Raw genomic sequence first — 21,068 nt, 5'->3', positions numbered from 1 at the left:
CAGGCTCACTGTCGAGCTGAGTCTAGCTGCATGTCATTAATGTATTAATGCTCTAATGATCAGTCATGAGCCACTGATGAGAACAACCTTTGGTTTTCCAGGTGAGAAATATAAATTTGACCAATCCTCCTTGTGGTGTGACAGCTCCTGAAAATGAACTGCAGAGCAGCTGGACCAGATCTGGTAATTAAAAACTTAATATTTACAATTGCAGACCTGCTGGATTATTAGAAAGTGATAAAATAATCCTTTATTAATGGTTTCTCCAGAGTTTTGGTGTTTGATGGCATATTACACATTTATATCTGCATTATTTCTGTGTAGGAATGATAAATGGCAATGGTATTTTTCTCTAAGTTCTTCTTACTGAAGGGACAGTTCACCCCCAAATTAAAAATGTACAGTTTTCCTCTTACTATTTTCTTTCTACCGAACTACACCCACCAACCGTATCTCCCTGCAGAAGGAAGAGTGCATCTACTGCTAGCTCACCTAGCACCACTGAGCTAACTAACGTTACAGCTCAGCTGAGAGGGACGCCAGTAATGTTTACGGTTCCAGCTGTCATGAGCCTCTTAGCCATGAGTAGATGCACACTTCTGTGTGATGATACATCTGGTGGAGGTAGATCTGTAAAGAAAAGTTCCTCTACATAACTGTCACGACTGATGGAGGCAGCAAAGGCAGGAAGGACCCAAATGCAGACTGAAGGCAGACAGATTCAGTGAAGACAGTTTAACAGTGCAGAACAGGCTTATAGGCAGATGAGATGACAAGCAGGCAGCAGCAGGACACCACAGGGGGACATAAGCAGATGATCCAACAAGGAGCTGTCAACAAAAGCAGGTTTATAGACTGGCATGGGCGATGAGGGAACTGATGAGGATGTGTGAGTGGGGAGGAAAAGTGCTGGTGATTGAATGTGGGAAAGAGGTGAGGATATGGGGACAGAAAGAAGAGTGCAGGGACATCTGGTGGGTGGATGGAAAATGGCAGGTCAGACAACCCTGCTGTGTGTTCCAATACCCACACTACCATACTAATAGTATGTCAGAAAAAGATTTCAACATGTCCCAATACATAGAATGTCAAATGCAGTATGCAAAAAATACCAGGATGTTCTATTACATCCAGACAGATTTTGCAGTATGCAAGCCAGCTGGCTATTCTATGATTGGCAGGTGTAGTTCAGTAGACTGGAAATAGTTACTGCATGAAACTGCTCACAACAAGGTCTGTGGATTATCTCGAGTAACTACATCATGATTTCTGTTCAGACATTGCTGAGTGCCATCCAGTTCCATTGTATAAAAGAGAAGTCAAACACCTCTACTGCTGATTTTCCAACACTTGGCAGCTCACACCAAAACTAGATTAATAAACAGCACTACAGGTAAGAGGAAAAATGTGTTTTTTTGATTCTGGGATGAACTGTCCCTGTAAAGGTCTTAAACAATTTATAAGACACTATTAATGAAAATAATTCACATGAGTATCCAGTCATACATCATTGGCAATAACTGAGCAGTTTATTAAAAGGGTGTGTCTTTATATGACTGCATCGTTTGGTTTTTAAATTCTTTGAATGTTCTGCAGAGCATCCCAATTCTCCATTAAGTATGTAACACAAATAAATGATTGATGATGCTTTGCCTCTTGCTTGCTTGACTAATTAATTAATTAATACCGAGCGTTGCTTTGCGAGATCCTCGGTTCAAGCAGTTTTAGAGGAGATAAAAAGGATCTGGTGGTGTTGCTTGGTTACAAATCTTGCAGTTAATTGTGTGTGAAGAATACGCAGCCAAATGATGTTACGAGTCTAATTTGCTTGTTTATGATAATGGGGACTAAGCGTTGCTGCTATTTATCTAAGATCTGCTAATGTTTAAAGACATTAGGCACCACACATAATTGCTGATATTCTTACTTTTGTCTCACATTCAGAGGTGGAATTTAAATGAAACTATAAAACTAACTACCTTTCATATTCTCTGGTATTCAAAGTCATTTCCTGTCGATGTCCTGCCAGAATAACACAGCAGTGCTTTAGGATGTGGCCTCAGCTCCTTAGATGAAAAACAAATCAGTGAAAATGAAGACTAAGCGTAATTTCTGATAATGATAGAGCAACAAGAAAAGCAGCTGAGCAGCTGAGTGTGGCGCACATCAGCTTCTCATTAGTGGTCAGCACCCGCCCTTCGCTCCATGCCATGATCCTAACCACTGTTTACCACTCTAATAGGTGGAGAGTCCTCACATTAGAGACTCCACTGGAGTTGTTTCCATCTGCTGTAAGATCTGGGCAGAAATGTTCACCATTTATTACTCGGTGTCACAGTAAATTAGTTAATAAGTTGTATTTACTCTCCTATTAAATCCACCAAAACAACTTAAAGGGGAACACCACCTAAAATGAGAATTCCACTGTGTTATTTCCAAAGGCCCTGGAGAGTTCAATCAATAATTGTGAACATGAACTACTCTCTCTCAAAGCCATAAACCAGAGAAGTAAAGTCAAGTTTCTACACTTTCTGTATGGTACCTTTGGAACCAAATGTACCGTTCAGACATGGTACCTCAACCCAAGCATTTCCTCGGCAAACATTACCTTTAAATGTGGGCGGCACTCACTGTATTTCCTCTTCTATCAGTCTGCCACCGACATTTTCAGAACAAAATAAAATAATATACTAAATAAACTGTCTCTGTGTGCACATAAAAAATAAAGACCTGGGTATATTGTTAAATTCAATTCGCAATCCAACTTAAACAACAATCCAACTTAAACTTAACTCCAGTGTGGGACCGGCACGAAGAAAGGAAGGTATGGTCTCTGATATATGTGTGTGTGTGTTCACTTCAATCCTACTGCACTTGACGTGGAGGTTCAGTTAACATCCTCCTTACGGCAGCGACAGGTTCTGTATCTCACGGGCTGGGCTCGCCATCCAGTACTGGAAAAGGTTCTCTCTGAAATCGCCTCTGTATTCCTGGGATCTCTGCTGATGGCTCTGAGGTGTCCTCTGAAGTCTCAGCTCTTCTTAAGGGGACTAGTAGTAGTAAAGCTAGTAAATTCACCTTAATGCAAAAAACAATACAACAAAATTAACAGCATAAATGTGGTCACTGATGTACCTTTAAACTATTCCTCAATTTTTGCATATATATGTTCAATTATTACTGCCGTCAGCACTTTAACTGCAGCAAATAACTCTGAAATGGCATAATGGCAAATGGCACAGAAACAATATAAATGTCAGTCTCCTTAATACAGCAACATAACAGAACGTGTCTGTTTAGCAGCAGTATATTTTAGACACTATTACATGTCCGATTTTCAACCGCTAAGAAATTTAGCATAGTCAAATGGGATTTTACATGGTGACAATAAGCACTAAAACTAGCTTACTTTATGTTAATTAGCCGCATGCTAGCGGCCGTTAATATACTAATTAGCGGCATACTAGCAGAGTTAATATGCTAACTGGCCGCATGCTAGCCTACTTTAACATGCTAATTAGCAGCGTGCTAGCAGACATTAATATGCTAATTAGCCGCAAGCTAGGGGCGTTCATATGCTAATTAGCCGCGTGCTAGCTGACGTTAATATGCTAATTAGCAGCATGCTAGCGGACATTCATGCTAATTAGCCGCGCGCTAGCGGGTGTTCATATGCTAACTTGTAACTTGCTAACAGTTGACTCATCTCACCAGTGCACTGTAGCAGTGTGTAGGCTCGGAAATGGCGTCCGGCCTACTCTGCTCACACTTATACAGACACAGACGGCGTCTCTCTTCCTTTTTCCACACTGTAGTTTTAGCTTTTAATTCACTTTTCCATCATGTTCCGCTCAGTTTCTTATCACTTTCGTAGAGTCGTTTCCTCTCATCAACGGTTCAGCCAAGACTAACTGCCCTTTCACTGCGCTGGTGTGACCAATCAGTGGAAGGTCGGGAGGTGGCTTAAGCATCTGATTGGCTGAGGTGAAAGTGATCTCTGTGTTTATTGGCTGTTTTAACTCTCATACTTTTAAACACTTTTACACTCTTGAACACGTTTATGTGTGCTGTTTAAGAGAATTGTATTATTTCAAATTGAATGGTATGAATTTATAGATGTTAAAACAGAGATGTGTTTATTTATTCATCTTTTTAATGGCTTATTTAACCCTCTGGGCTACATAAGCGTTCCACCTTAAATGTCACTGTCAGTCGGCCCAGTGAATGAAGTTATATTTTTCTCAGACTACAGCTGCTGTGAGAGGCAGCAATACATCCTTTCATTGTATACTTATAGTTTACTAATGTATGAAACACTCTCCACAGTATGAACTCTTCCACATTTTTCAGGCCAGGCTGAAAGAGAGCGATTGAGCAGGGACCTCCAGTTATACACTATACAGCAGTGGCTCTCAAATGGTGTGATGCCAATCCAGGTGTGCCGTGGGATTTTGTGATAACTGGAGCTGGAGCCTATCCCAGCTGACATTGGGTGAGAGGCAGGGTACACCCTGGACAGGTCACCAGACTATCACAGGGCTGACACATAGAGACAGACAACCATTCACACTCACATTCACACCTACGGACAATTTAGAGTCACCAATTAACCTGCATGTCTTTGGACTGTGGGAGGAAGCTGGAGCACCTGGAGGAAACCCACGCTGACATGAGGAGAAGATGCAAGCTCCGCACAGAAAAGCTCCCCCACCCTGGATTTGAACCAGGAACACTCTTGCTAACCACTGCACCACTGTGCCACCCCTTATTTATTGTAAACAAATCAGTCTATATGCAGAACATCTCCCTCTGCGCCTGTGCTCTGAGTCATTTTCTGTAGAGCTCCAGACTTTAAACCCTATGACTTCACAAATGTGAGTTTTAGCACTCCAGCTGTGGGAGTTGTTTATGTTTTATGTTTTTCAGACTGTCTTAGACCATAGGAATAGGAATGAATTTTGAAAATGGGTGTGGCTTCCCTTTGACTGCACTGTAATTAATTAATAACCAAATAAATGATCAGCCTCCTTCATATGAAGATGCCTTTTATTCATATCTTTGGAAAGCGATGGCTGTGAGACAGGAAGAGACAAAACCCTCTTGTTTACATCACTGTCTTGCTGTAAAAGTGCTTCCACATTACTTTGATGCAAAAAGCAGATGTCGCTTCAAAGAGCCGCTCCTGAGGCTGCTGGTTAACCCTTTACAACACGGCTGTGATGTCGATCTGACTGAGACGAGGTGGCGTTTCAGACTCTGGATCACAACACAAATATTCCCTTTTCTTTTTAAGGCCTTGCTGTTTATTCATTTTTTTCCTACAACAGCAAATTACAGAAGCAGTATTGAAAATAAAAGTCTTATTTTCTTGTTCTTGTAAAAAACAAAACAAAATCTGCACAAAATTTGAATGACAGTACAAAACGAAGCGTTAATATGCCATGTAAATGGACAGGGAGGGACATTACTGTTGGAAAATCTTTTATGCCTTTTTCAATAATGAAAACATCTTAATATTTTTACATTTCAGAATTATATCACATAATCTGAAACTATATTTATATATATATAATATAAAAAAGATGAAAGAAATGAACACGTGTTTTTTGTGTTTTTGAATTTCTTCTGTTTTTCTTTTTTGCAAATGAACGCTATAAACACATAAACCTCTTAAATATATTTATCAGTGCAACATTGTTTGTTTTGAGTCCACGCTACAGTATCCTTTTTCTCTAGTTTAGCAGACGTCGCCGGAGCTACAGTCCTCCATAGCTGAGAGCGCAGACGGAAAGGTGTAGAGGTCGAAGAGGAGTGGGAGGTCAAATCTGAAAAAAGAACAAGCTGAGAATGTGTTCACCACGGCACGACACACAAAGCACACAGATGTAAAAGACGCCACCCTTCTCAGGATCAAGTTTTTGATTGTTTGATTGTGGTGCGGAAAAAAAAGGGTTACGGTCCTGTGGGCCCTTGTGTCCTGATACTGTCGCTCTCACAGGGAGTTCACACAGAGTCTCTTCCCCTTGTCGTGTCTCGTGGTGGGATCACCCCATCCATCCATCTGCAAACAAGAGTCTCACCAGAGATTTGAAGAGTTCACGCTGAGGTGATATTTGCGCTTCTTTTAAGCTTAAAAAGAGATAGAAAAAACACACATTGCTCTTCTCTACAAGCGTCCTGTCGTCCTGATTTCCTCTGCTGGCGCTCAAGCAAGTGTTCCTTTGTGAGTGATGACCACCGGTGAGCCGTGGTCTTATAGTACTTTAGTGTGTGAGTGAGAACCCCCCAGTGAACAAGAAGGGGGCAACCATCCTTTGGTAAAGCCGCGGAGGGGAGGCCAGGTGACCTGATTCAGGTGACGCCACTCCATCCCCCGCCGTACCAGTGTCCCATCCTAATGACATCAGCTCTGACATCACAACGTTATGGCTGCTACACGTGAAACACGTAAAAACTCTTTGCGGTCCGAGAGGCCTTAAGCTACAATACAGCATGTGAACAATACAAACTGGGTTGTTTATTTCTTTTTCTTTTTTTTTTTAATCATGAGACAAACGTGTCTGGCTAAAGTAATGATAGCACCATTCTTCAGTTAGTGTGTTTACCCCTCTGATGATAGGCTCCTATCACGAGGGGATCAGTAACAAAGTGCATTCAAGCTGCATTGTCCAGATAGCACTTCTTCAGTGAACAATCCACAGTGACGTTTGGAGGTGACAGGCTAGGCTAAGTGTTAGCTGAAGCAAAGCAATGTTGATTGTTGGGTTTTTTTTGGTATGCTGGCAGACATTTGACATATTTAATCACCTCCTCTGCCATTAACAATTGATGTGAATGTTTGGTGACCAGTCACAGCTGAGATATAATTAAGACATGAGATTAGTTGAAAAAGAGTTCGTCGTGATAGCTTTTTTTTTGTTTTTTGTTACCTTCTGATTCATTCGTCCTTCGGTGGTTTTTGTGAATTGGGCGTTTTCGATGACAGATGGCTTGAATGCACATTGAGATCACTGTAATATCACACAAATCTTACTCGTCTGAGTAAAAAGCAATTTGAAAATTAAAAATCGTAACACTGCACCTTCCACAAAACAGTCAGAAGATTGTATTTACACACACAAACAAACCCATGAAAAAAGGGATACTGCAGCTTTTTTCCTTTTTACTTTCTTTAAAAAGGGCAATAAAATATATTAAAACTTATTTACAGTGTGTGGTTTTTGGACAGAAAACAACAAAAGAACAAAACAAAGCGCTGTGATCGACTGTAACCCCGTTTTGCAGGTATTTATACGATAATGTGCCCCTGTTTCCTGTCGTCATAACTTAAGCCAAGTACAGTAAAAAACACCCGGATCAACAGAGGAGGCCAACCGAAATGTACTAAAGGCACTGTCAGAACCATACATTGCCATGAATAGGACCCTCACTTTAGAGTGATAGAGGTCGAAGGGGAAAGGGTACATGTTTCAGGGTCATGGGTTATGGGCACACCCTGTATGCCACGCCACGGGCAAATCTACAGTTTTTGCCGGATATGGTTCATTTAGGATTTTGATACGTCTCTTTCAAAAGTTGAAAATAAACAGCCTTCATGAACTGATAATAAAAAAAAAACATTTCTTTCCCAGAAAACGATAAATACTTTAAACATTATTAATAAATTGGTCTCAACACCAGCATCCGATTGTAAAAATGAATGAAAATCAAAATAGAAAATTAAAATATCATCTAAATCATCTGTACATATTTTTTTTCTGTATTTTATTTGTACACAGTGTCCCCTACTGGTAGGTTCTTTTTACTGCAGCTCCTGAGAAAAGCGTGGATCAGTCCAAACCTCCCATTGGTTCCTGAACCTGTCCCTCATCCAGCAAGTCGAGGGCGTCGGCAGTCCTTTGAGCCTACCTACTCGTGGATATACGGGAGGATATGCCTGTAGCAAGTCTTGTGCGCGCTCTGTGAGCTCTGCGCGTCATACAGTCACACCGAACACACTCAGTCCGAGCTCACGCCTCTGAGTACGAGCTCTGTACGTTGAGTTTGTCCTTCTTTAGTTTGACACCGTCCACTAGTTCAAAGTTATAGTTCTCCAGGGCTGATAAGTTCCTGTCCGACATGCCTCCATGTGAGCAGGCGCAGTACAAGACCACGCCGCAGATGGCGCCTAGGAAGACTCCCAGGGCGGACATGGCAATGATAGTGATGAGGATGGGGTCGAGCGTCTTCAGCATGTTGCCCGCTCCGCTGATCTGATTGGTTTCCACAAAGTCTGGGTATTCAGTGATTTCCTCAACTGGAGGGGAGAGACAGAAAAGGAAGATGAGATGTGAGGTGCAACAAGTGCCGGACCTAGGACATTCAGGGCCCTAGGCAAACCCCCACCCCCAAATATCATTATTATTATTATTAAAATATTATCTTTACATTTGTGAAAATGGGGACAGTACAGAACAGTTCCAGTGGTACCATCCACAACATTTTACAGTGGAAATAGACAAAAAGCGTACCATAACTGAACTGAACTGTACTGCTTGGTGAAATGGGGCTGATGAAGAATCTGATGGAGTGCACGTGGCTACCAAAAAAAGGGATAATACTGAATATATACAAAATGACTTACGGATATCATTGATGTGATCTTCTGGTAGCATCGGCTCTGTGGGCACGTCAGGATCTGTTCAAACAGAAACTCTAATGAGATCAGACCTCGAAAGAAAACTGTCGAGTCATAATTCAGATAAAGAACTGAATGCGGGCATTGTAACTATGACCACTAAAAGCCTCACCTTTACACTCCCCCATGCTGAGTCCATTGAGAACCTTAATGTCATCCACAGCAATGTCTCCCCAGCTATTTCTCTCCACCAGACCTTCGATCACCACCTTAAAAAAACAGAGTGACTTTTTGGCAACCTTTTCTTGAATGCCACAATGGAAAGAGCACGGGTGTCGTGGTAAATGGCCAGACAAGTCACAGGCCAATTTTGATTTACCTGATAGGGTTTGTTAGTGCGGGGCACAAGGACACGGCCTTCCCTCCAGCGGTTGCCTTGGTGACCACTGACTGTCCACAGCAGGATGTCGGCCGGTCCGTCAACTGTCTGTTTGCGCTGTTTGATATGCAGCGTGCCAATGTGCGGCCCGAACATGTGGTACCAAAAGGACACGCACAGGTCTGAGTCCGGGGAGCTGACCATGGGGCTGACCAGCCGAGCCACCTCGGTCTCTTGGGGACTTGTCGCCAAGGTGTAGATGAAGTTCCCTGATCCACCTGTTGGATAAAAAAACCTGTATCACTGAGGCTGAGAGAAATGTGGGAAATGTGACTTTCAGCATTAGAAGATCGGCCCAATTAAGCGGAACCCTGCAGGGTGCTCACCTGTGTGGTCCATGTTAGGTCCAGTGTTTAGAGTGGGGGTGCCGCTGGATTGGATCTGCCACCTAGACCCGGTGTCCTCTGATGTCCAGCTGCAGAAGGACGGGTCATTGGCCCAGCCGAAGTCACAGGCAAACCACAGAAAAGCTGCAAATGTGTTGAAGAAAAGGTCACGATCATGTGTCAGGAGATCACATTTCATCATCCTCCTTATTACAAATGGAGAAATAGCCGAGAGCTCTGGGCTTTCACCGAACAATGACCTGGGGGCCTGTCATGATATGACTGCAGGCTACACTTTGGGGCTTTATTCACTCGTCCTGATCAGCTACAAGCACTAGAGGGCAGCAAAGAACTGCGGGACTAAAGCTTGGCCTCCCATAGGTGGGGGAGGTAAGACCAGCAAACTCAGGAGGGAGAGACAGACTGGGACAGTTACGGCTCTAACATGAGAAGAAGAGCGAGCCAACAGCACAGACCTCATGTAGACCTTATTTCTTGGCGACAGTTAATGATCTCTTTTAATGAACGTGACAGGGTATATAAAAGAGGTATGGAGGGACACTAAGAGCAGGCACAGCACAAAGACAGGGGAAGAGGAAGATGGGGTCTGGACATGGTGTCCAGTTGAGAAAGCAACATTCACAGAAACCCGCAGAGAGCTCAGGATTTTAATGAGAGCAGGGACTTGAGGTTTGAAGACAGCTATGGTAACAGTGCCGGGGCCCCATTCCAACAATGCAATCCCCCACGGACACATGCCGCGCTGAAGGAGCCTCAGTAGAGGCAAGAAAATGTGTGGGAGCTAAGGCTTTAGTGTTTTTCAAATTGGATAAAGAAAGACTTCCAAGGAACACAAGGGAGCGAGATGTTTGGGATGTTCGCCACGGCCTTAAACTCCAGCATGAGATGTCTTGAGAGATACAACGAGGCGGCGCTCCAATTGATAGAATATATGAGCCAATATTCCCTTTAATAATGGGAAGGTTTTAACTAGCTTCTGCAGGCAACGACTCTATTTACCCATTAAACACAAAGGATGGAATTCCCATGTGGAACCGCACTTCAGACGCCAAGCCACTTTTTTCGTAGCGACGTCCCGTTCCCAATTAAAATGGCTTTGGCTTTTTTTTTTCCATTCTTGGGCGGCTTTCACTGAGGCTACCAACAAGCTCTGGATAAGATGAGCAGCCACATGACTCACTTGGCCATTTGATGAAAAGAAAAAGACTTTTTTTTTCTTGTCGTATGCCAACGGAAACTACATCCTCCGAGATTAGAGAGCACGGCACGCGCGCACACCCAAACAGACACGCACAAATACACAGGACTGATTAGCATTCATGGTTTGAGACTCTTGAAATGAAAAGTCAGACAGATAAGTGTTTGCCCACCGAAATGTAGTTATGTTCATACACACGCAAATATGCAAACACCTGCACCTCGGCTCTCATCTATTCTCGTAGCCGCTGCCCCGGCAGACTGCAGACAGACCACAGAGCCAGCTGATGGAGTGAAGGGGGCTGGGTGGAGCCTATGGCCCATTAGCCAAGGTCAGACTGGGGCACAGCCTCTCAGCTGGCTGCTGCCTCATCAACCCGCTATAGGAGACAGCGCTGTATGTGTGTATGCGTCTGTGCATGTGACCTCAAAGCACACCCAATTTCCTGTGGTCGTTTGCATTGTGCTTCCTTGTTTTTTGTGTTGTGTGTTTTAGTGTGTGTCAGTGTCGGCCCAGTGATTAGTGATTATGCTGAGAAGGCAGCAACAGAGCACCAGTGCTAATCATCAGCTCGGCCCGCATCACACAGCCTCCCTCACCCTGTCAGCAGGAGCCTCTCAGGGCCATATCATCAGCTTTAATAACAGACACACATCAGAGGAGAGAGGCGCCTAGAGCTGGCAATCATTAGCTGAGGTACGCTTCTTGATAAATCTATGGAAATTAATTCTAAAAAAAAAACCTTGAGCAGTTAAATATTTACTCTGTATTCAAACATTCTGCAATGTAATCCTTAAAGGGACAGTTCACCCCAAAATAAAAAACACATATGTTTCCTCTTACTTGCAGCCCTATTAATCAAGCTAGATTGTTTTGGTGTTCGCTGTCGAGAGTTCTCCTTCTCTCCAGTATTACAGAACTAGATGGCTCTCGGCTTGTGCTGCTCAAAGCGCCAAAAAAAGACATTAGCAGCAATGTCTCTTTCCAGAAATCACAACCTGGTTACTCGGTAACTACACCTGCCAAATGTATCACCGCACAAAAGGAAGTGTGCATCTACTGATGGACGAGAGGCTTGTGCTTGTTACAGCGCAAGATAAAAACATGGTGCTAGGTGAGCTAATAGTAGATGCACGCCCAATTCTGTGCAGTGATACAGTTGGCAGGTGAAGTTCTGTAGAAAGAAAATAGTTCCAACATGAAACTGCTCACAACAAGGTCTTTGGATTATCTTGAGTAACCTGGTCGTGATTTCTGTAAAGAGACATTGCTGCTGATATTTTCCAAATGTATTTTTCTGACGCTTTGAGCACCACCACAAACCGAGTGCCGTCTAGTTCCATTATATTGGAGAGAAGGCAGACATCTCTACAGCCGACTCGGCCAAACTCATTAACAGGCTTCCAATCATTCAAAACTCTGCTGCCCGGATCATTACCCACACCAAATCATCCGACCACATCACCCCCATCCTCATCCAACTACACTGGCTCCCTGTCCAGCATCGAAGTGACTACAAAAACCTTCTGCTCACCTTCAAAGCCCTCCACAACCTAGCCCCCACCTGTCTCTCTGACCTCCTCCAGGTGAACACCACCTCCTGCTCCCGTCTCTCTTCTTCTGCTGGTCTCCTGGCCATTCCCACCTCACACTGCAGCACCATGGGCTGCAATGCCCCCAGGCTCTAGAACTCCCTACCTCCACACATCTGACAGTCTGACAGCCTAACATCCTTCAAATCCCATCTCAAACCCACCTGTTCAAGCTAGCTTATGCACTTTAGCACTAACAGTACCCTCTGAACCCCAAAATTTCGTCCTCCGCGGCCATTGTGCCCTGTGCAAGGTAGGGGAAGGCAGCTCACCTCCTGTCGCCTTCCCCCCTTCTCCCGCCCCAAAACTCAGTACAGTACTCTGGTACTTTGGAAGACGCTGGCCTCCGACTCCGACGCTGATTTTTCCCGGTGAGTCAAGTGCCCAGTAAAATGTATATATTATTTCCAACACTCTGCAACTCACACCAAAACAATCTAGATCGACAAACAGCACTACAGGTAAGAGGACAAATATATATTTTTGATTTTGGGGTGAACTGTCCCTTTAAAGACATTAAATTCAGCACTTAGTAAAAAGAGGAATCATTGATGGGAAAATAAATATCGTTAAAATTTTTCTCACCTGGGATGGTATCCACTTCAGCAGTAGTGGTCTCTGGCATCGTGGTACCACCTGTCACAACACATTAGCATGGTTAGCCTAGCCTGGCAGGTTCCTGTTTAAATTGCTGCACTCATGCACTTAACGTATCCATGCTAGCTAAATCTAGCTAATCAGCACATCAGCACAAGTCCCCTGCCTCTGTATATCTACCATGACGCACTTATGTAACACTTCCAAAACACGTGACCGAGGCGGCGCCATGCTCATCATTGGAGACTGCTGGTTAATGGGGAGTGCAGGCAGCAGTGCAGGCTCAGAGAGTTACTGGGTTAGTGGGAAATGAGGTCAAGAGGAGTGAGTGGAAAAGAAGGTGCAGGAGGACGAGGCAGGTGAGAGATAAAAGGACAGAGAGGCAGAGCGGGCTGTCGGTCGGTTTAGAAGCAGGTGTGCGTGTGGATGTGCACGTGACGATCTCTGATGTGAGTTTGTGGAGGTGGAGGTAAGAAGGAAGAGGCTGAGAGGAGAGGTGGGATCTACAGGTGCAGATAATTAGAGCTGTGCATGCATGCGTGCTTGCAAGTGTGCACAGCAGGTAGGCAGATCAGCTGCAATATTAAGTCTGACTACAGCAGAGAGAGGTGAAGCTGGGAAAGTGGAGCAGATCGAGCGCAAGCCATGGCAGACAGAGGAGCAAGAGGGGGGCAGGAGGTTTGGTTGCAGTCTCATGAGGGCGATGTTAGCACCTGTCACGTCGTAGTCATCACCTGTGCCGCTGTGGCAGCTCGCCTGGTCGTCGTCGCACTCGTCGGAAGGAGTGGTGCTCGGGACTAGTGTGGTAGGTGGGAGTGTGGGAGCTGCAAAGGTGGAGGAGAAGAGAGACAGCACATGATGTAGATTAGATTTCTAATCAAATGTGCAAAATTCCAGTGATGTGGTTCACATTCTAATATTTTAAGCAACCAATTCTTTCCCTCATTGTTCAGAGAGGGTACACTCATGTGGATTGTTAGCTGTTGCAGAACATTACACGCTCACAGTCGGAGCATGTTCTCAGCTACAATAGTGTTTGTAAATTTAGAGGGAAAATACTGCAAGGTTTGAAATCACATTACATTCATTTGGTGGAACATTTTTGTCCAAAGCGACTTATAATAAGTGCATTCATACATGAAAGGGACGGGAGGGGGAAACTGGGAATGAATACCTTTTAGACAAACAAAAGTGTTTTCAGAGTGCCCGAATAAAAGCACTCTTTTTCCTTAAGAAATGAGACGTAAGGAGAGCCAGCGTGGAGATGCAGTCTGAAAAGGTACTGTAGGGTTTCCAGCCTGCTTCATAGTTAAAATAGAAAAAAGAAAAACACTGAAATATGTATTCAGAAGCTCAGCATGTTCTGCCCACACTAACACACTGGGCTTCAATCTAGGCCTGAGCTATTAGCATCCCTCCTTTCATCATGCTGTGGAGGTGTGGGTGTATAAATAGAGTTGGAGCTACAGCATGGTGCTCAGGGCTGGGGCGGCTGAAACTCAAAGACGCAGAAGCAGAGGCTGGGGATTGGCTATAGGCAGGGCCCCTGGCTGCCATGGTGACCTATCATTACGGCCCCGCCGCACTTGGATGTGGGCATGCTCCTAGATCCGCTCCACGCTCCGCTGCTGCACAGCCGTTCTGCGATGTGTGTGTGTGCATTTGTGTGTTTTCACTGACTGAGTAATGAACGGGAAGAGGAGAGAGGCCTGAAAAATGTATGTGCACCGTATCTATGTGTGTTTCAGTGTGTGTGTGCCTATACTCTCGCTCTCTCCCTCAGCTCGATGAAATATGAGGCAGATCAGCCTCTGTCAGATTCAGGGTGGGGAAGGTCAGGGATGGGGTCAGCGCTGCGTCAGGGGAGCCTCTCACAGAAATGAGGATTTAGCCCTCCTGCTTGCTACACACAGACACATACACACACACACTTGTGCGCACTAGTCGGAGCACCTGTGCATGTGGCTGATTGTGTGTACATGCTTGTAACCACATATTTGGCAGGGCGATTGCGGTCGCTCCGTGTGTGTATACGTCTGCGTGAGTATGTGTGCGCATGGCATTAACACTGAAAACAAGCATTATCATCTGACTAAAGCTCCCGGTGGGAGTCCACGAGGCTTACAACGGAATGGGCCTCCCTGAAATCCAATATGTAAATCCACTTAGGGCGAGCGCACTACACACTCTTATATCGCTGAGCTGTTTCTGTGCTACATCAACTCCGAGAGAGACAGATAAAGAACAGGGGGAAAAATAGGGGTAATTTTAAAGATAGCAAAGTGTGTGCGGCCCTTTGAGAGGAGAAAGATGTGTAAGGGTTGGGAAGAGTGCAACGGGGGCCAGGCTGCAATAATCCTACTGGGCCAGGTGGGCTTTCATTTGATCCCCACTTGAAGTGACGAGCTACGGGCGCAGCTTTGATGTAACATGGAGACAAGACAACTGTCCCATGTAGGGATAAAGAGCAGGAGCTGGGCAGCTGTGGACTCGGCGCAGGGAGCCCCTACATCTTTAAATAACCCCGACTCTGGCAAAGACATGACGCTGCTTACAGCCATGTCATTAGCCGGGATGATCGATAGCTCACCTGTGTGAGCGTCAAGACTCGTCAGATGTGAACACATGTACACACGGTTTGTGAACGGATGCACTGAGTCAAGGTGCGCACAGTGAGCTTGTTATCGTGGGTAGAAAATTAGTATTCTGTCTTAAAGAGCGCCAGGAGTGAACATTTCATTGCCGTGGGTAAAAGCGTTAAAACACTGCTGGAAATGTCATCGGCATGGTAAAAACGTTTCACTGTGGGTTGTAACTTTTCCACCATTGGTAGAAACGTCATTATTGCGGGGGGAGAGATCAGCACCACGGGTAGAAATGGTAAATGGACTGCACTTGTATTGCGCCTTTCTAGTCTTTTAACCACTTAAAGTGCTTTTACACTACGAGTCACATTCACCCATTCACACGCTCTCACAAACTGGTGGAGCAGCCATCAGGAGCAAGTTGGGGTTCAGTATCTTGCTCACTTTGACGGATACTTCGCCAAGACTTCACCAAATCTTAAAGGAACACTTCAACCACAAAATGATCACTACTGCACAAGTTGTGTGAGAGTTCGTAAACAGATGTTTTAATAGTTTTGCTGTTGTTAAATGCACTCCCTCTTCACTTCAACTCATTGAAAATATTCCCCACTCTTGGATTCTTCGTTCACCATGGAGACATGAGAGAAAAACAAAGTTTCTTCCCAAATTAAAGTAACACGGGGTGAGTAATTAATATACAAATGATCATTTTGTGGGGAAAGTACTCCTTTAAATGATACTTCAGACAGAGCATAAACAATGCAACAGACAGGTTTGATAGATTCATTCAGTCCCAGTTTACCTTCAATCTCGCAGCCCAGGAGCTCAAGTCGCAGGCCCATGCCAGCAGGAGTGGCCCTCTCTGGGTAAATCCTGACAAAACGGGTCAGCAGGGGCTCCACTGTCCTGAGCTCAGGTGTGTCGTAGTTGCTGTTTCCTTCAAATATCTGTCAGGGAAAAGCAGAGAAGGAGCAGAAGGTAGAGGGGACAGAGACAGAGAGGGAAGAGTGAGCAATAAGGACAATATTGGTGATAACGTCACTGCTGGGCGTTTGACTGATAGAGCTCTTCAAACACAGACACAGAGGCAGACTCATCCCTGCCTCCTGAAAACCAGGAGTGGGGTGGATGGGTGGCGTGTGCTGGGTACGTGGTGAGAAAGAACAGAAGATGACCAGATCGCTCTCATCTGGCTGACATCTAAAGCGCGGCTTAGGCAAGTGAATCAGGGGATGGAGGGTTTGGTTTGGGGCGGGGGGGGGGGGAGTGGAAAAGACAGCACGCCACACACCTCTGTCAAAAGTAACTTTCGGCGCCTTCAACTCTGCCTCAGATCCTCAGAAGGAATAAATGAGGCAAAAGAGAAGGATGTGGGATGCAAGAGTAGCAAGTAAAGGAGGAGAAAGAGGATTGATGGAAGTGGATTAATGGGTGTGATCACGTGAAGGAGCCTGGTGCACCTTAGATGCTGGGAACCTCTCAGGCGAGGGGAGAGAGGCGGCTAACTAGGACAGGGGGGATATGGATCCTCCTTACTCTCTTCATAAATCAACCATCAGCCCATCTGGATCAGATTTATGCCCTGTCAGGGACGCTTGTAATTGGGGACGAGCTGTTGCAGCTTCTCTCGGAGGTGTATGTGATTGTGTATGTGCTCTTATATATATATACATTCTTTGTGTGGAAGCGAGCGCATGCATTGAGCAAAGCGTCGGCGTGTGTCTCCTGTGCGTGCTGTGACACCGGCAGATAAATCGTGGGTCACTTCTCGAAGTTGCGCGTTCTTTCCTCTCGTCTTCCCTCCCCTGTTTCCCCCCCTGGCTCGATTCACCCCTCCTTTCCCTCTGGAGAGGTTTCACTATCCATTCAAAGGGTTGAACGGTGCGTGTCGCACAGAATACAAAGCAGGAAGAGAGAACTGGGAAAAGGCTGTGAGAGACTTGAGATGCTTATCCTAATGTGATTCAAAGCACTGCTGAAATTGACTCGCAACGACTCCTGAATGACTCACAACTGCCAGGCGCAACGCTCGGGTGAAAATTGACTAAATGCGTCATAATCGGAATCGATGCTCTGATGTATCTGGGAGACATTTTTAGAAGCGTGTATTCAAATCATTTTCCACAATTCTGAAGGTAAAAACTATCTTTTGGTGTGTGTTAGAAATCAAACCAATTCCAAACCATTTCCTTGAGAGAAATTTGCCTCGACATAGAAAAAGCATTACGAGTTCTTTGGTTATGCTTCTGATTTGTTAGAAAAACTGAACAAATATCTCCGTTAAACAGAATCAGGCTGTTCTCACGCACATTTGTACATTTTCCTACAAAAAGTAATGCACCAAAATTCATCCATATCCTATGCATTCATGAGCCAATAATTCATGTATAACCCACGTCTTTGGGAAGGCTGCAATCATGTGACCAATGCTCTGATGGCAGTAAAAGAAGGAAGCGGTCCCGTTAAGAGGCGGGCTGGGGTGGTGGATGGGTCACAGAACAGGACTTTGCCCTGGGACTTTCCAAAGGGGATCGGTACTTGGAACCTTCAGAACCCAAATTCATACATATTGCACGTTTTTTGGAAGGCTGTGATCACGTGAAATAATGCACTGACTGTAGTAAACAAGGAAGCAGTCCCAAATGGACTTGTAAGAAGAGAGTTTGGGGTGGTGGAAGGGTCACAACAACATGGACTTTTCCCTGGAGACATGTGTTTGGTACCATGTGAACTTTGATTGAACTCGGAGTCATTTTAAGGTATGTCCTCTCCACGTAACTTCATGTTAATTATGCAACTGTACGTTACGGATGTAACATCATTCATGGGGGCGTTTTTTGGAGGATATCAGACAAACAATTACGTCTGCATTTTCTTAGGATATTATACAAGCCGTTCAATGAGGATATGTTAGTAACGTAAGTAGTGTAAAGTTCTACCTAAGCATGTTTCTTTTCCTTAACCTAACCACAGCATATAAAGTGCTTTTCAAAACAGTCACAAAGTGCTTCACATGACAATAATTAAAAAAGACAAGACATGAAAACAAGTATGATAAAAGTATGTTTTTAGAACGGACTTAAAAGAGATTGCTGACTTGGCCGATCTAATTTCCTTGGGCAGATTGTTGCAGAGTCTCGGGGCCCTGAAAGCAAACCTTCTGTCCCCTTCAGCCGGGCCTCTGGAACGGACAAAAGACCTCTGCCCGAGGACCGTAAAGTACGTCCTGGCATGTACAGTACTAAGAGTTCGGAGATATAGCTGGGAGAGACACCATGAAGAGCCTTAAAAGGAATTCTACAATGTCCCGGCACTTATTTGTAGGATATCATACATTGTGTGAGGATACGTTGACAGATGACATCTCACCTTTGGCTTGTTCCCGCTGGTGTCCAACACCATCCTCCAGTCGGACCCATTGTTGCTATAGCCGAAGCGAAACTTCTTCATGAAGACTTTGTTCTCGCGGTGCTTCCCTCCCTGGATGATCATCCCCTTCACCAGCTTCTCCTCGCCAAGATCCACCTGCAGCCACTCGCTGGTGAAAGGCTGGGGCTGCGGCAGCAGGGTCCACCCGGTCCTGCTGGTCAGCAGGCGGGCGTTCTCTGGTACCCAGCTCCGGTCCGTGTGCGAGGATGCAGTGATCTGGTTGTCGGTGATCAAACCTGATACCATGCCCAGCATGCCCGAGCACGGGTACTCTGAAAGACAAAAAGGGAAAGCAAGAGGTGCTTAGCTTTTTGATACAAACTAATGAAACCCTGCAGAGATGATGGGCAACAAAAGACTTGATCTATATCCAAAGGCTTGATGTTCAACATCATTTACCACGCCACAAGTAGAGTTTGGTGAGTTTGAGGTTTATATAGGGGCAGCAGGGATGGTGAAAGTCAAAGTGAGGAGGACAATTCCCCAAACTCTTTGTGATGTTGCTGTGATCTCTCCCTCTATTCTCTGTCTCTCTGACTGCAGATCTCATGCATACTAATTCCTCTGCCTGAAGCGGTTGTCTCCAGGCAGCCAATTAAAACCCTCCTCTCGGTTGGTGCTTCCACGTCCTGCATTCTGGGAGTGCTTTTTCTTTTCATCTCCCTCATCCACCCCCCTCCTCCCTCTATAGACTCACATATACCAACACACAGAAACACATTCTCTTTGTGTTTTATCTGCTGCTGCACTCATCTACCTTCTGCTCCACAGCTGTCAACATCTGTGGGACTGTGTCTTTTAACACCTCGTTGTTTCCTGTCCGCATTTTCAAACTTTCTTCTCCTCCTTTTATTCTACTTCTCTGATCTCAGCCTATTCTAATTCTCTGTAGGTTTTAGCATCTTTGGATGTATTTCTCATTTGTTTCCAAAAGGAGACAGCTGTTTTCTTATTTTTTGTTCTCCATGCCATCCTTGTATATCAGGAGCTGAACAGGATAACAACCTGTTGCTGCGGCTCAGACGCATTTGCATGTTTAAATCTGATTTTCCTAACTTTCCACATGTTGTTACCTTCTTACAACTGCAAGGATTTCCAGTGCCATCCTTGCTAAGCTGTTGTTGGTATTCTATCCAATGATGTATCATTGACTGTTCATGATTGACCAAAGCTTCTGATGGTACTGTGAACCAGAACAGATAACCCACCTTCCTTTTATGGGTGGTCCACCTTAAAAATTGACTATTTTTTTATGTTAGACTCTGGCATTGAATTTTGACATTACATTTTCAAAGATTTATTGGAATATCAAACTGCTCTGAACATAATAAGCCGTAAAGTTTTAAAGGTTTCTGTCGTATACCCTTAAGTAAATTGTGCCTGGATAGGGCCAGTCTACAGATTTGTATATTATTTGTTTTAAAACTTTATAGTTGTTGTGTCCTGTGGGTGTAACAGTAGAATACACTGGAGCTCACATACAGTAAATTTCCCGGTGATGTAATTACCCCCAGAGTTCTGACACTTAGCAGCGTGTATTAAGGGTAAATCTTCCTCTCTGTCTCTTGCTAACTCTTAATCCCAAGACACTGAGTCAGGGACATGTGGTAAGCAATAACATATTTACTATCTGGCTCCCACGGAGGGATAAATCCGAGCATTATTACATCTTCTGTGTCTGTGAGACAAAGTGCGCACTGTACCGCTGCAGGACTCAATAGCGTAGCTGCATCTGGGAAAAGAAAGAGCGAAGACTTGGGAGAACAAGGCTTCATTCAGACTTGTGTTTCTCTTTCTGGTTACCTAGAGCAGCTCCTATGCAGACCCATGAGGACTCTCTGGTCCTGCATTCTTAAAAAATCGGAGCTCAAGGAACAAACACTAGCGGTGCGGAAGCCTCTCAAATGTTTTCTCGGTTCGTCTATCGTCTTTCTCTTGTCTTTGGCCAAGATCTGCTCAAGAGTGGTCACAGTCTCCGGTAGAGCAAAGCTACGGCACTGTACATTAACCGCCTTTGAAGTGGGAGGATATGAGAGAAAGGTACGTGTGTGTGATTGTGTGTGTGTTTCTGATCTGAGTTTAGACACTCGGGTGAAGTACCCGGGTCATCTGGAGCTGGTAATCGACTTCAGCTGCGATCACAGGAGCTTCAGAGATGGCGTGCATGCAGTGACACACCCTGAGGAACAAACACGTGTGTGTGTGTGTGTGTGTGTGTGTTTGTGGACTGTAAGCATGTTGATGGTGAAACATGGCGGTGT

At 44.8% G+C, this 21,068-nt stretch overlaps 1 protein-coding gene across 2 annotated transcripts in view; it reads right to left on the bottom strand.

Annotated features, from left to right (window-relative positions):
- Positions 1-7,082: 7,082 nt before the first annotated feature.
- The window catches only part of nrp1a (neuropilin 1a), a 70,619-nt gene continuing 56,633 nt past the window's right edge, over positions 7,083-21,068 (bottom strand). The window contains exons 10-18 of one of the 2 annotated variants that reach the window (XM_050056233.1): positions 18,748-19,079; positions 16,181-16,325; positions 13,504-13,614; positions 12,779-12,829; positions 9,383-9,526; positions 8,997-9,274; positions 8,790-8,886; positions 8,624-8,677; positions 7,083-8,296 (exon numbers count right to left, since the gene is read on the bottom strand). In XM_050056233.1, the coding sequence (XP_049912190.1) occupies positions 8,010-8,296; positions 8,624-8,677; positions 8,790-8,886; positions 8,997-9,274; positions 9,383-9,526; positions 12,779-12,829; positions 13,504-13,614; positions 16,181-16,325; positions 18,748-19,079 (1,499 nt within the window). In that variant the 3' untranslated portion in view covers positions 7,083-8,009. The remainder of the gene's footprint in view (positions 8,297-8,623; positions 8,678-8,789; positions 8,887-8,996; positions 9,275-9,382; positions 9,527-12,778; positions 12,830-13,503; positions 13,615-16,180; positions 16,326-18,747; positions 19,080-21,068) is intronic. The other variant, XM_050056234.1, reaches the window with a different exon arrangement.

Source organism: Epinephelus moara, chromosome 11 (assembly GCF_006386435.1).
Source record: "Epinephelus moara isolate mb chromosome 11, YSFRI_EMoa_1.0, whole genome shotgun sequence".
Taxonomy (NCBI): domain Eukaryota; kingdom Metazoa; phylum Chordata; class Actinopteri; order Perciformes; family Serranidae; genus Epinephelus; species Epinephelus moara.
Note: the sequence above shows the minus strand (reverse complement) of the source record. Positions and strands in the feature narration are given on the sequence as shown.